The sequence below is a fragment of the Cebus imitator genome, unplaced genomic scaffold (assembly GCF_001604975.1).
Source record: "Cebus imitator isolate Cc_AM_T3 unplaced genomic scaffold, Cebus_imitator-1.0 Scaffold211, whole genome shotgun sequence".
In the NCBI taxonomy this organism is placed as follows: domain Eukaryota; kingdom Metazoa; phylum Chordata; class Mammalia; order Primates; family Cebidae; genus Cebus; species Cebus imitator.
The window spans coordinates 2,700,737-2,715,188 of record NW_016107526.1 but is presented as its reverse complement, the minus strand read 5'-3'; the positions used below and the strand labels follow the sequence as shown (position 1 = coordinate 2,715,188).

Below are 14,452 nucleotides of genomic sequence, written 5' to 3'. Positions count from 1 at the left end.
CACAGGAAACAGTTTATAACTGTCTTATTTATAACCCACAAGTAACCAAAAAGAATGTTAGGCTCTAAATTTGAACATTGTGGCATAGCTGGAAAACAATTTCTCCAGTATTACTTTTTCTTTTTTTCCCCCGTACTATATATACCAAAGTAGATCAGTGTCAATAATTTGTGACCATCACAATCTTTTAGAATGCTCTTGCAACTAAAGAGTATGCAATGCAACTGTTCAAAAACATGAGACCGATCTCTTGGGAAGTCAGTATCATAAATATTAAGTCACATATTTTATTTTCCAAAAATCTTTTACCTAGTTTACACAAATATACTTTTGTTTTGGAACTGGAGGAAGATTTAAAATCATTCAATCTGCCTTTTATAGATGCCCCAAAGAAACTGAATTACCTGAGTTAGAAAGCAAATAAAGTTAAATTGCTTATTAATAGCAAAGCAAGAAATAGCATTTCAATCTCTTCCATCCCAGTCCAGTGCATTTGTGCTACAACTGCCTTTTCAGTTCTGTTTCAGAAACCAAGATAATGCTGCCATACATTTATATAATATGTAACATTGATAAATCCATTGTCTCTTTGGGGGCTTTTATAGGCTACATAGTTTTCCTACAACTACTCTTCAGTGACCGTGGGGGTAAGGCAGGTGAAAATATGTACATTGTTGTATAGGTTTAAATGGTTCTCTTAACCATTAAAGAAATATAAAAGACTTGGAAATGCACAATTAGAATCAGTGCATGCTTTTCTCAATCCATTACACTCTTTCTACAAATAAAAAGGGAACATTTGTTGAATGACTTCCATGTGTCAGTTTTTGTGCCAGATACTTTACAGATCTTAACTCATTTAATCTTCACCTACAAGATAGCTATCATTACTCCCACTTTGCTTATGAAGAAACAGAGACTCAGATAAAGTAATTTTATCCAAGGTCCACAGTGAAAAACTTGAGCCGAAGACTGGCTACAAAGCCTGTGCTTTTTCTTTATCATCAGATTACCTCCACAAAGTTCTCCATGTATTCCATACTATACTGAAAACATAGTACAGCAAGTTCTAGGGCCCTGCATTAGGTCTCAAAATACATCCCCAAGTTGCCCCAGTCACAACTGATTTGAACAGAGAACAATGTCTAAGTCAAAAGTAATCATATATTAGCTGAACATAAACAAGGCCTTCCAACTTGCCTTGGCATGAAACTGCCCAAAAGAAATACTCCATACTGGATGGTGACAAAGCAACCCAACTTGATTCTCACTCTCCTGGGAAGTATACATTTGGGATACACACTGAGAGAATGGATAACTGCCTCCTTCTACCTCAGAATGTATCTGGAATACCATTATGCAATGTGTTCTGATTTTCCATGAGGCTTGATGTGATGCACATCCCAATCTTAAAAGTATAGCATACCTGAAAAAACAATGTCCTGTCCTGTCCTACCTCATTATCCCCTTGTATACTTGAAATAAAGCACTGTTGTTAAAAGGAATCTAGACTTGTCTACTCTTAATTGCAACCTCAAAGCAATGATCTCCAAACTCAAACTTTTTGTAAATGAAAACAAAAGCAAAGGGAGGGTGGGGTGGAGAGGCAATGGATCGCACATCCACAAATATATTTATTTAAATACTTATAATAGGATATTGCTCTAGTATTATAAAAGAGTCACAAAACATAAAAATTTTAAATTACATTAAAATCGTATTTTAAAATAATTCTTATTTTAATTTTATTAATGGTACAATGAACCTTTTTTTATAACAGCTTCATTGAGACATAATCCACATACCAAACATTTCACCCTTTTAAGTTGTATAATTCAGTAGTTTTTATTATATTCATCACATTGTACAGCTACTACCACTATCTAATTCCAAAACATTTCACCGCCCCAAAAAGAAACCCTGTACCCATTAGCAGTCGCTCCCCATTTACCCCTACTCCTACTCTCTGGCAACCACAAATCTACTTTCTATCGGTATAGGTTTGCGTATTCATATAAAGTGAATCATACAATATGTGGCCTTTTGTGTCCAGCTTCTTTTACTTAGCACAATGTTGCTTTCAAATTACATAGGAGTCTCTCAGTTCTACACACCTACTTTTTAAATGTCTTGAAAATCACAATGGCTTTATACTCTTACTGGTAAATATTTTAAGACACAATATATAGTTAAGACAAAGTTCACCATTAAAAATAATAAACAGAAATCCATATTTCCAATGGTTGCCATAATAATTTGTTTTTTGACAGACTTCCCATGTTGAGGTATCATCTCTACCATGTTTTTATGGTTTGCTTGTTTATATTATTATCTTCAATAAGAAATTTGTGAGGGCTGGTTTAGTTAATTTAAATACTATGGCCTATAAATCTATTTAGCCAGTCATTAGGAAAAATTATATCACTTAGCCAAAAAAGTGACTGAACTTACATCTTTTTTTTTTTTTTTTGAGATGTTGTCTTGCCCTGTCGCCCAGTCTGGAGTGCAATGACACAATCTTATTTCACTGCAACCCCTGCCTCCCAGGTTCAAGTGATTCTCCTGCCTCAGCCTCCTGAGTAGCTGGGATTACAAGTGTGCCACCATGCCCAGCTAATTTTTTGTATCGTTAGTAGAGACAGGGTTTCACCGTGTTGGCCAGGCTGGTCTCAAACTCCTGACTTTGTGATCCACCCGCTTCAGTCTCCCAAAGTGCTTGGATTACAGGCGTGAGCCACCGCATCAAGCCATTTTATTTTTTTTGAGATGGAGTCTCGCTATGTCGCCTAGGCTGGAGTGCAGTGGCATGATCTCAGCTCACTGCAACCTCCACCTCCCTCGTTCAAGCAATTCCCCTGCCTCAGCTTCCCGAGTAGCTGGGATTACAGGCGCATGCCACCACACCCAGCTAATTATTTTGTATTTTTTTTAGTAGAGACAGGGTTTCACCATGTAGATCAGCTGTCTTGAACTCTTAACCTCAGGCAATCCCCCACCTCAACCTCCTAAAGTGTTGGGATTACAGGCATGAGTCACCATGCCCGGCTGTCATCTTTTTATATATACAAAATAATGCATTTAAACAAAGGAAAAAATACAAATATATATAGATTTTCTCCCCACAGCTCATGGATGGTTTTGCACACCACCTGAAGTATGCACTCACTGGTTTAGAAACCACTGCTCTAAAGAACACACTAACTCACATTGTTCCTCCCTCAACAGGCTCTTGAATCAGGATGCCCAAATTCAAATACTGGCCCTTCTACTTACTATCTTGTGACCTTGTGCACACTATCTAACATCTATCACTTAATTTCCTAATCTAAAAACAGGGATAATAGTATCTTTTAGGATTTCTGTGAGGACAAAATGAGCTATAATACATAAGACTGCTTAGAACAGTACATGACAAATAATAAGGGCTCAAAAAATAAGTCATCATTTTTCTCATAAAAGAGGTTTCTGGCCACAGGCAACTTACACCTAGTAAGAATGCATATATATATGAGCCACCTTGCTCACCAGGGTTTCTTAATCTTTTCATTAATAAGCTACTGAATTAATAAAGAAGGCATATGGCTCCTTCCTCCTCTGGTCATACATTCTCTTTGGCCATCATGACTTTGTCAGGCCTCCTTGGCTCTTTCTCTTAAAATTTCCAATTAATACTTAGATAATATCATGTTTCTTATAAATACATATATAAATACACTTATAAAGCCATTTTCATTTTCAAGATATTTAAGAAATAAGTGCGTAGAACAGGAAGACAGGCCCTTATAACTTGAAAGCAACATGCTAAGTGAAGAAGTCAGACACAATTTAGATTAAGTGATCATAATATGCGGAAATTTCATCTTCAGGGAATTAGCTCTTCTGTTTAAGAAAATTTTTATCAAGTACTACATTTCTTTGCCTCATCTTCAGGGGCTAGGGTTATAGCATAGCACAGCAAAACACAGCACAATTTATGGATAACGACCAGGGGCCAAGCACTGGCATCATGTATTAATTACTTCCCAAGTTGATACTAAGCTCTTTGAAAGGAATAATTTTGTCCCATTTACTCTGAATGTCTCTGTACCCTTTCTGTACCTAATGTACTATTAGACAGTAAAGGCAATAAACATTCATTGAACAGACTTATTACATTTGCTTCAAATTCTTTGCAGACCAAATTTTTTGTCACATCTCAACCTTACAGAACTTAGAAGTTTTAACATCTTGGAACAGCCTTATGCTGGAAAAAGTCCCAATTTGTTATTAGATGAAAACTTGGGCCCTTATGTTATCATTCAGCCCATTTCTGTTCAGAAGACAGTATTTATCACATTTTGTAATTAAACATTTATTTGCATGATTATTCAATTAATGTATATTTCACTCAACTAACTCATGACAACTGAGATAATGCTGCTTTTTTCTTTCCATTGTATCCCTAAAACCTAGCATAGAGCCTGGCAATTGATTTGTTCAATCAATATTTGTTGAATGAATAATCTATTCAGGCATGTATCCTTGTTAAAGCTTTCCATCTATATGACCATGTCAAATCTTCCTTTAGAATAAAGGAACTAAGTCCGTCCTTGACCAGCAGCAGTATAAGTTCAAACTCACTGATGCTTCATACTTCTCAAAAACTAAGAAAAAAGTAGTATTAATTCATCTACCCATTTGTTTATTCAATACATATCTGAACTCCTTATACCATGTGTCAAGTACTGTTCTAGATGCTTGTCTTGCCCTTACGTTGCTTGCATTCTATAGGCGTAAAGTAGGAGGAAGGATATGGTAATACTAAATAATTAATAAATACTACGGAAAAAAACTAAAAAGGTTAAGGGGGCCAGAGAATGCTGGGACGCAAGGCATTATTGAAGTTTGCTATTTCATAGAAAGTAGATAAGAAAGGGCTCTTTGCTAAGGTTGACACTTGATTAGACAGAGGAACAGCAAGTGTGAAGTCCCTGTCTGGTAGGATGGTAAATCTATTCAATCTCTACCAGTGTTTATTAACTGGGGGTGATATTGCCCTCAAGAAACATTTTGAAATAGGAAGAGGTAGGTATTTTGGGTTACCACATTAATATTAAATAAGATATGTGAGGGGTAGGATGGACATACTAACCTACAATGCCCAGGAGAAGTTCAAATGAAGAATTTGAAGAATTGATTTACTCAAAATACTTGCTGGGAAATTTTTGCTGGGAATTACAGCATTTTTGGTTTTGCTTTTAAATTGCCCTCATTACATTATCAAATATCAATGAATAAAAGAATGTATAAATGATTTGTGATGAATATGTAACAAACAGGATGGTATGTGGTGTAAATTTAGCTTATCTTAATTGAACTACGTATATACTTTCAAGCTCGTCATTTTCTCCAATATGCTGATTCACCAAATTTCATATGTGATACGGTCTAGGTCTCGGTTTAAGAATTCAGGTGACACTTATTCTACAACTGACTCTTCTGCCTTGTACTGTATACAAACAACCTTGGATGGGAATTGGCATACATTAGCCATTAAATCAATCAGAGAAACATTTTTCCATTCTAATGTGGTGATATTCCCCATTTCCCACTTTCTCTGACTGACAGTCAACTCAGGTTTTAAAACCAGCTCAAAAGATAGCTTCTCCATGAGGCTTTTCCTAACTTTCCCAATTGTTCACTACTCAGTATTACCATAGTAACATGCTTTTCTCTGCAAGCACCCTTATCAGACATATAAGGCTTTTGTTTACCTGCCTGTCTCACAAACTAAACTATAAGCTCTTCCGGGAAAACTACCTTACCTATGCATCTTTGTATTTCCGGCGTCTAGTACAGTGCCCAGTGCCTAGCAGGCGTTCAATTAATGATTGTAGAAGAAATCGAGAATTAATGACCTCCAAGTTAAGCAAAGAATACATCAAATTCAAAAATGTACTTTTAAAAACCTAAGGCACTAGATATCGGCTGCGTGAGTTGGTTTAAGGCAGAAAATAGGACCGGAACGCTGCTGGATAGGGAAAACTCCACTTGACTTTTTCAAGTACATGCTGAGAAGTACCAGCTTCAGTGTTTCGATGCAACATTGTCCACAGGAAGAAGTAACGACAACACTTCTCGTGGTCTCTTCCTACCACAAGATCCCTGAACCCATCCCCCACCCCAAATCCGGGAAATCTCACTTTGGGGATCCCAGGGCCCCAAGTTCCCTAGATGAAGCTCTCACCTTCCCATTCGTGGGAGGCTCCTGGATGTAGATGTTGCTCATCCTTATCAGTACTCAGGACTCTGCTCCTTATGGGAGATGAGAGTGGATGGCCGGTCACGAAAGCTGTCCGCCTACGAGCACACTCTTCCTTAAGTCGAGTGGTCCAGGAAAGCTTCAGTTTGTCAATATCACGCAAGACAGGGACACCAAACACTACCTTTGCCCAAAACAGCCCCTCTCGGACGCCGCCATGTTGTTACCGGACTCGAGCTCCGCTAACCCTGAGAAGGGTGATTCCAATGTACTCCTGGGTACAAAAAAAATCTGTAAAGCTACTATAGCTTAATGTAATTTGTATTACAATATTAGAAGGGGCACTTCGTAAGTCTTGGCGATGTTTAGTTTACTCATCTAGTGTGCAGATCACACTCACCACCCCCCAAAACTAGCAGTAATGGTCCGGACCATGTGTCTTCTGCAATCTGACTCGTCCGGAAACCGCATCTGCGTCTACTGGTTCTGTTGTCGCTAGAGGCTTACAGGGCCTTCCGACAGCAGCGAAGGTGCTGCAGCTCTGGGGAAGGCAAACGCCGCTTTGGCTGTGCCTTGTCCTGGAAGCTGGCGGGAAGCAAACGCCTTTTCAAAAGCCAGAGGCTCCAGTGACCCCTGTCACCACCGTCATGGCGGTCCCAGGTAAGGAGCAATTACAGGGCCACTGTGTCCGAGCTCAGAAGGGAGCGCAAGGGAGGATAGGGTAGGGTGCGGGATGTAGGGAGCAGCGCCCATGGGGATTTAGGTGGAGGCCTTAAAATTCACAGGTTTGTTTTGTTTACATGAAAAAGTTTACAGTTCAAAGAAAAACTCTGAAGGAAAGAAAGTAACTATCTCCCTCCCCCGGCAACTGCATGGGATTACAGGGAAAGTGTATCGTGGAAGGGAGGGAGAAGGGAGAGACTGTAAGTGTAGGCCTAAGGGGGCAGGCGGCCAAGAAAAACTACCTTAATTGTGGCATGGCTTTAAAATAAAATTTGAAGTGGAAACACTTGGACTACCCAGGTAACCGGAGGCATCGTTTGTCTTAGAAGTCGCTAGGACCAGCCGGGCGTCCGGGTTCTACTCCTAGCCCTTCCTGTTGTAGGTCGCTGCTCTGTGGCCACAGATTGGTCTCTTTGTGCTTCTGGGCCTCAGTTTCCTTATAAAAACAAGGAGCTTTGTTGAATTACGTATAAGATTTCTTCTGAGTCTCAAATTCTGCGTCCAGAAGTTACTGCCCTAAAAATGGTGAACTCGCAGAATAATTAAAAGATTTTCTCATCCTTAACTACCAGCTTACTTGGAAGTTCTAGTAAAGGAGAGCATCTCCTTAAACCGGCTTTGCGAACACTGGTTGCAGGAGATATGTTCAGAAATATACACTCCTCCACCCTATCCCCTCTAACTTGGAAATTCACAGTGCACTTTAGTAATAGAAAAGATTCTGAGAATTACCGTGGCTCAGAGCCCTAACTGTTTAAACCTATCCTTTCCAGTATTATTTGACCAGATTCTTTGTTCTGTGGCAGCCTTTTTGAACCTCATTCTACAGATATCTGTTGTGGGAACACTGTGCTTTTGCACTAACTGCAATTTGGGGAGGAGTACATCTGGAGCTGTGAGAGAGGAAGTGTAACTCTAAAAAGTGCCTGTTGTGTGCCAGGCACTGGTACTAGGCATTGAAAATACAATGGTGAGCAAGGTAGACATGGTTACACTTCACACAGAACTTAGAATTTAGCAGTGAAGAGAGAGAAATTTACAGAAAATAGAACAAGTGCCATGGCAAGGAAAATACAAGAACTTAGGAAGCACATAGTAAGGGCACCAAACACACACAGGATGGGCAGGAGGACTTTCCAGAGGATGTAGCTCTTAGGAGGAGATCTAAATTGTAGGAGGGGTGGTTTGGAGGGAGAGGAGGCTGCAGTTGGAGGAACTGGATACTAAAGGAAGAGGAAATATGTGAGAAGAGGAAATGAAAGATACTTTCTAGAGATGAAACACAAATACAAATGAGAGATAAGTGAGAAATTAAGTAGAGAGACAGTAACTGTAGCTAATATTTACTAATATTTATGTGTCAAATATGTCAGAATGAAAGATGTTTTCTGTGGTTGGAACTGCAATACAAATGGGAAATCAGTGAGAAATTAAGTAGAGAGATAGTAACTGTAGCTAATATTTACTAATATGTGTCAAATGTGTTAGATACTGTATCAAACGTTGTATATTCTCTCATTTAACATTCACAACTACGCTGTGAAATGAGTATTAATAGTCTCATTTTACAGATGAGGATACTGAGGGACAAAGAAATCAAGTAATTTGCCTATTATGAGACAGCTGGTAAGCAAGAAGTCAGTCTGGCTCCTCTAGACTGTGCATTTTGCCATAATATAGGATAACTTACAAGGTAGTTTCCAGCTCTTGAAGAACCTTGTAGGCCATGACAAGAGGTTTGGCATTGTCTTAAGAGTGGTAGGAAGCCATCTAAGGGTTTTTAAGCAGATTTACATTTTGGAAAGATAATTCTGGCTATACAGTAGATTGGAGGCAAAGTTTACCAGTTAGGAGTAATCCTCGTGAGTTATGATGATAACTAAATAGGTAAGAAGAGAAGTAGTAAGTTGAAGATACATTTTTGGTGGTAGAATCACTAGGAATTGGTGATTGATTCAATGTGGGTAGGTAAAAGAGGAAATGAGGTTTACCTGGGTTTCACTATGAAGCAATGGGGTGCGGCTATTTACTAATATAGCAACACCTCACAAGGAGCAGGGGTTCAAGGGATGATGATGACATCCAATTTGGGGCTTGTTGTGTTGAGGTTAATCAGACATAGGAATGGAAATAGCAGTAAAATATATAATTTATAGCTTAGGAATGAAGTCAAAGACAATGATTTGGGTGTTATCCACACACATAATAGGAGGTAAGGCTATGGGAGTGGAGCAGTCTGCTTAGGTGGTATGCAGAATGTGAAGGGAAAGTCTGTGGCTGAAGCCCGGTGACTATCAACATCTAAGAGGCCAGCAGGGAAAGATAAACCTACGCAGTAGATTGCCTAAGCATCCTGATAGGCCAAATCAGCTCTGGTGATCTTTGTACCACACAGCTGCACCCAAAGTTGACCTGTTATCACTGCTCATTTCATGACTTGAGCAAGCCTTTTGGGCACCTCTGTAATATGGGCACTTTGGAGGACACAATGTTATACTCTGTACCTTCATAAAACTTTAAGCAGTACATGAAAATGTACTATGTAAGAAAGGGAACAAAAGTGATTTTTTTAAGCCCTTATTAAAATACCTTAAACTTAGACCAGTGTTATAGATAGGTTAACCTTCTTTCAATTCAAAATAATGCTTCAAAGTATAATAATGTAAAATTGAGCCATTAAGTTGGATGGCAAGATATAGATAAACTGTTTAAACGCAGCAAAAATTGAGATAATAGGTGTGACAGCGCTGTAAAAGTACAATGCAAGTGTCATTAGAAAATACAGATATGGAAGATCTTAAGATAATTTCTTGGATGATCAATTCAGGCAGAGTATTAAAGGAAAATAGGGCGAATCTAAACGTTTCAAGGTGATTATCAAGGAGGACAAGTATTATGTTGTGCTCTTTTATTTTAGGTTTCATAGATTCAGTTTGGCATTTCTTGGGGTGGTCCTGCTAGTGATTATGACAAGGTATTATTATCAAGTAACAAGGCTGCTTTCCATAAACCACACATAAAAATCAGCCTTGTCTGTTTTATGATCATGTGCTTCACCTGTGTTTCCATAGCATTGTGTGTTAGCTTATTCCATTATGTAGGTGATACAATGAAATGTAGGCATTTAGGAAAATCTTACTCTTAGTTATTGTTATAGAAATACCATTTGATCACATGTTTCAGTGAAATTTACTTTCTTTGAAAAACTGCTTTTCCCATTCACAGTTGTTGAAATTACCTCCAATATTCATGTCAGTAATTCACCACTCTTCATGAAGGGTTGAACTGGCACAAGTGGCAATGTATATTACTGATGTAGCTGGCACAAAACTTTTCTTGTTATCTCCTCTACTGAAGGCTTATAGCCAAGGTAGGGGATTTTTCTGTGGCCAAGTTAACATTTCAGTCTGGCACATCACAGTGAATAAGATTTTTTTTTTTTTTTAATTTCTCTTTTCTTTTTTTTTTCCCAGGTCAGTGTACAAAAGACTAATTTGATGAATAAGAGTTTAAAAACACATTATAATTGTATCTTAGTAATAGAAGAATTCTAATTTACATCCAGTTTCTCTTTATTCCTAGACTATAGGTAATTTCTTTTTTCTCTAGTCTATATTGCACATTGCTGCTAAAATAATTTTTCTAAATCATATATCTGATCCTGTTATCGCTGGGAGGGAGGAACTTAGTTCTTGACCCCTGTTTGTGAATTTTGTAATTCTTTTCAAGCCACTTAACCTTACTGAGGTTCAAAACTGTCCTCCATAATAGAGTTGAAGGCTAAGGTTTCTTAAGCTTCTAAAGTGTTAAAATGCCAAAGCTCCCCATATTTCTCTGCAAGAATGAAGTGCACACTCCCAAGCATGACCAATTCATTCTTTCTACTCTTTCCTTCCACCACTCCCCTCATACATTCTACAATCCTGCAAAAATGACTTGTCCAATTATTCTGTGAACTTCTCAAGTACTTTCCTACCTATGAGCCTTTGTTATTACCTCCTGTATTGCCCGTATCTACTAATGGGAAGCTTTCCTGATCTCTTGGCTGAAACTCTTGCCTGCCACTTCTTCATGCTTGTTAAATACAGCTCTGTGTCTTCTATGAAACCTGGCCCATTCTGTCATGGATTACAGCTGTGGGTGCACTAGTATAGTGTCACTTTCCACCGGCTGCATGTGGCCCAGGACGACTGTGAATTCAGCCCAACACAAATTTGTAAACTTTCTTAAAACGTTAAGAGATTTATTTTGTGTGATTTATTTTTTAAAGCTCATCAGCTATTGTTAGTGCATTCCAGTGTATTTTATAGTTTATACCCTCATAAAACTTTAAGCAATACATAAAAATACTACTTAAGAAGGAAGACAAAAGTGATTTTTAATCCCTTATTAAAATTCTCTTAAACTTACACCAATGTTATAGATATGTTGACCTTCTTTCAATTCAAAATAATGCTTCAAAGTATAATAATGTAAAATTGAGCCATTAAGTTGGATGGCAAGATATAGACAAACTGTTTAAACCCAGCAAAAAATTGAGATAATAGGTGGAATAGTGCTGTAAAAGTACAATGCAAGTGTGGCCCAAAACAATCTTCCAGTGTGGCCCAGGGAAGCCAGAGACTGGATATCCTGGTGTAGGGGATTGATTCATCCCTATGACTTCTCTAACATCGAGTTCAAAGTTATACCCATGATAGATAAATAATGAATATTTAGAGGGTTGATTACTATAACTGCTGCTGAGCAGAATATAGTACTAAACAGGTTAAACTAGTACAGTGTTCCTTCTGTTTCATTAGGTCATTAAATTTCTCTGTCTCTTCTTATGCCTTTTTTTTCCACAGATTATTTGTACTTTATAAGGCATGTAGACTAAAGAGTTTTATACATTTCAGGTCAGTAGTTTAAACAGCTCTTTGATTGGTTTACTTTTTCTGCTTTTGGGATCAAATGATTATGAAGGCATTTTTAAAATTTTGCTTGTTTAGAGACAGAGTCTCTCTGCACCCAGGCTGGAGTGCAGGGCACAGTCTCAGCTCACTGCAACCTCCACCTCCTGCATTCAAGTGATCCTCATGCCTCAGCATCCCTAGCAGCTGGGATTACAGGTGTACGCCACCACGCCTGGCTAAATTTTGGAATTTTAGTAGAGACGGGCTTTCACCGTGTTGCCCAGGTTGGTCTTGAACTCCTGGCCTCAAGTGACCCGTCCACCGCAGCCTCCCAAAGTGCTGGGATTATAGGATCACACCTGGCCTATGAAGACATTTTTAATGGACTATTAAGACATCTGCTGTTTCCGAATACTTGAATTGAAAAGCTCATTTAGCCCATTTTAAAAATTATGTTATTAATGAAGTATTAGTGTTTTAGTAAAAGATTTCTAATTTCCACTGATTTTTCTACTTTGCCTTTGGTACAGCATTTGGGGTCCCAAAGAAGGGTATATATCTATGAATTTTTAATATAAATTGGTAGAAAAATTAAATACTTGGAATTTTACTTCACATCAACTTAAGCAGAGCATGTATATTATATAAATAGATATTACCACTTATATGACTGCAGTTTGAATTTTAAAAGCAGAAGAAATTGAGATTGTCTCTAAAGGTCTGCAGATTATAACTAAAACCATAATGAAGTAACCAAATATGAAACTTTTTACTAAACAGAAAATGGATCTAATCTAATTGAATCTAATCCAATTAAAAATGAAAAGAATGGATCTTATGACAGAGGTAATTGCAATTTCTAATTACTTAGTACTAAAAAAACTTAGTTACTTAAGCTGTATATGTTTAAGATTAAGTGATTGTAGAAAATATTTTAATATAATGAAAATGTCAGGCTTCCCTAAATTCCCAAATAGGCAATAAGAAAAATGTAATATTAAGTTCCCAGTGACTAAGTTGTTGACTTTGGAAAGATAAGTGATGCAAAATTTCAAGGAAGTAAATTTAGATGAGATATGACATTCCTTTGGACACCACTGGCCAACCTGAAGCAACTGCTGAGGACTCTCCATCTTTCTTTCAGTTTTTCTCAGTCCTTTTATTTTTGTCCCTTCTTTTCGGTTTTCTCATTTTTTTCCACTTCTTCTTTGCCTACTGTTAACTTGAAAATTTTTTTTCCTTTGTGCTAACTACTTTACTAGGACATAATTTACATGTTTTAAAAACAGCACAGATCACAAATGTTCAGCTTGAATAATTTTGACAAATAAGAGCGTGTGTGTATACGCATGTGTGTGCACACGCAAATACACACACACACAAATACACACACATGCATCTACCTATCACCCAGATTAAGATTTTGAATATTTTCATCACTGCAGAAAGTTTTCTTTTGCTGCTGTTGTTTCCTTCCTCCCATGCCCAGCAGCCATTATTTTTATTTCTATTGCTGTTCTCTTTTATTCCTTTATTTCTAATACCTATTTTTCCTTGGATGGGCAAGTGACACAGCAGGCATTGTCAAGTTTCTTAGCTGGCAACTGGGATCTAGAGAAGTTACCAGTTCCCAACTTCTGAAGTACAGTCATGCACCACAAAATGATGTCTTGGTCAATAACTGACTGCATATACAGTGGTGGTCCCATAAGATTATAATACTTTTTACTGTACCTTTTCAATATTTAGGTTCATTTAGATATACAAGTACTCACCGTTGTGTTACAGTTGCCTGCAGCATTCAGTGACATACTATACAAGTTTGTAGCTTAGGAGCAGTAGGCCATACCATACAGCCTAGGTGTACAAGTGGGCTAATCACCCAGGTTTATGCGCACTATGATGTTGCCAAAAGGACAAAATTGCCTGACAACACATTTCCCAGAATGTATCCGTCATTAAATGAAACATGGCTGTCTTTTCCTAAGCTTATAACCTCAAATCAATAAATATTTGTTGAGCACCTCTTAGGAAGTGTACATCATCATAAGCAGTGAGTTATATTCAAAATTAATGTGGCTACTTTAAGTTACTGGAAGATAAAGAACCAGCCCATTTACCTCTGTCCTCCCACCACCACCCAAGTTGTTTAACAGAATACTAGATTCAGAATAAGCCTTTAATATTTAACAAGTGGAAGAATGAAGACCTCTAAAATTTGTCCCTAACATCATGAGTTAATGATATTATATTCAAAGTCTGAAGTGTAGTCTCTCTGAAGATTTTACAAATGGAATCGTTGCCTTTTGTCAGTTAATATTTACTTGACAATTACTTTTCTTAGTGTTAAAGCTTTGTTTGAGGGAGATTTTCCAGATTGGTTTTGAAAGGGTAATTTAATCACCTTTCACATTTTAAGGTACCAAAAGACATATAGTGACATGTCTCTTACTCAACAGTTTCTCCGTCCAGACTTACTTTTCTTTCTTCAAGTAAACAACTTATATTCTTACAGAGATATGTCTAATATTTTTATTTCCTCTTTAATTCTTAACCACGAAAAGGTGGCTCGCCGGTCAGGACAGATTTATTT

At 37.7% G+C, this 14,452-nt stretch overlaps 2 protein-coding genes across 3 annotated transcripts in view; one reads left to right on the top strand and one right to left on the bottom strand.

Annotated features, from left to right (window-relative positions):
* CWC27 (CWC27 spliceosome associated cyclophilin) overlaps positions 1–6,619 on the bottom strand; it is a 122,880-nt gene extending 116,261 nt beyond the window's left edge. The window contains exon 1 of one of the 2 annotated variants that reach the window (XM_017548584.2): positions 6,227–6,619. In XM_017548584.2, the coding sequence (XP_017404073.2) occupies positions 6,227–6,268 (42 nt within the window). In that variant the 5' untranslated portion in view covers positions 6,269–6,619. The remainder of the gene's footprint in view (positions 1–6,226) is intronic. The other variant, XM_037745746.1, reaches the window with a different exon arrangement.
* A 75-nt stretch (positions 6,620–6,694) lies between these two features.
* The window catches only part of SREK1IP1 (SREK1 interacting protein 1), a 52,618-nt gene continuing 44,860 nt past the window's right edge, over positions 6,695–14,452 (top strand). Inside the window, exon 1 of the mRNA XM_017548585.2 lies at positions 6,695–6,901. Coding sequence (XP_017404074.1) covers positions 6,889–6,901 — 13 coding nt within the window. The 5' untranslated portion in view covers positions 6,695–6,888. The remainder of the gene's footprint in view (positions 6,902–14,452) is intronic.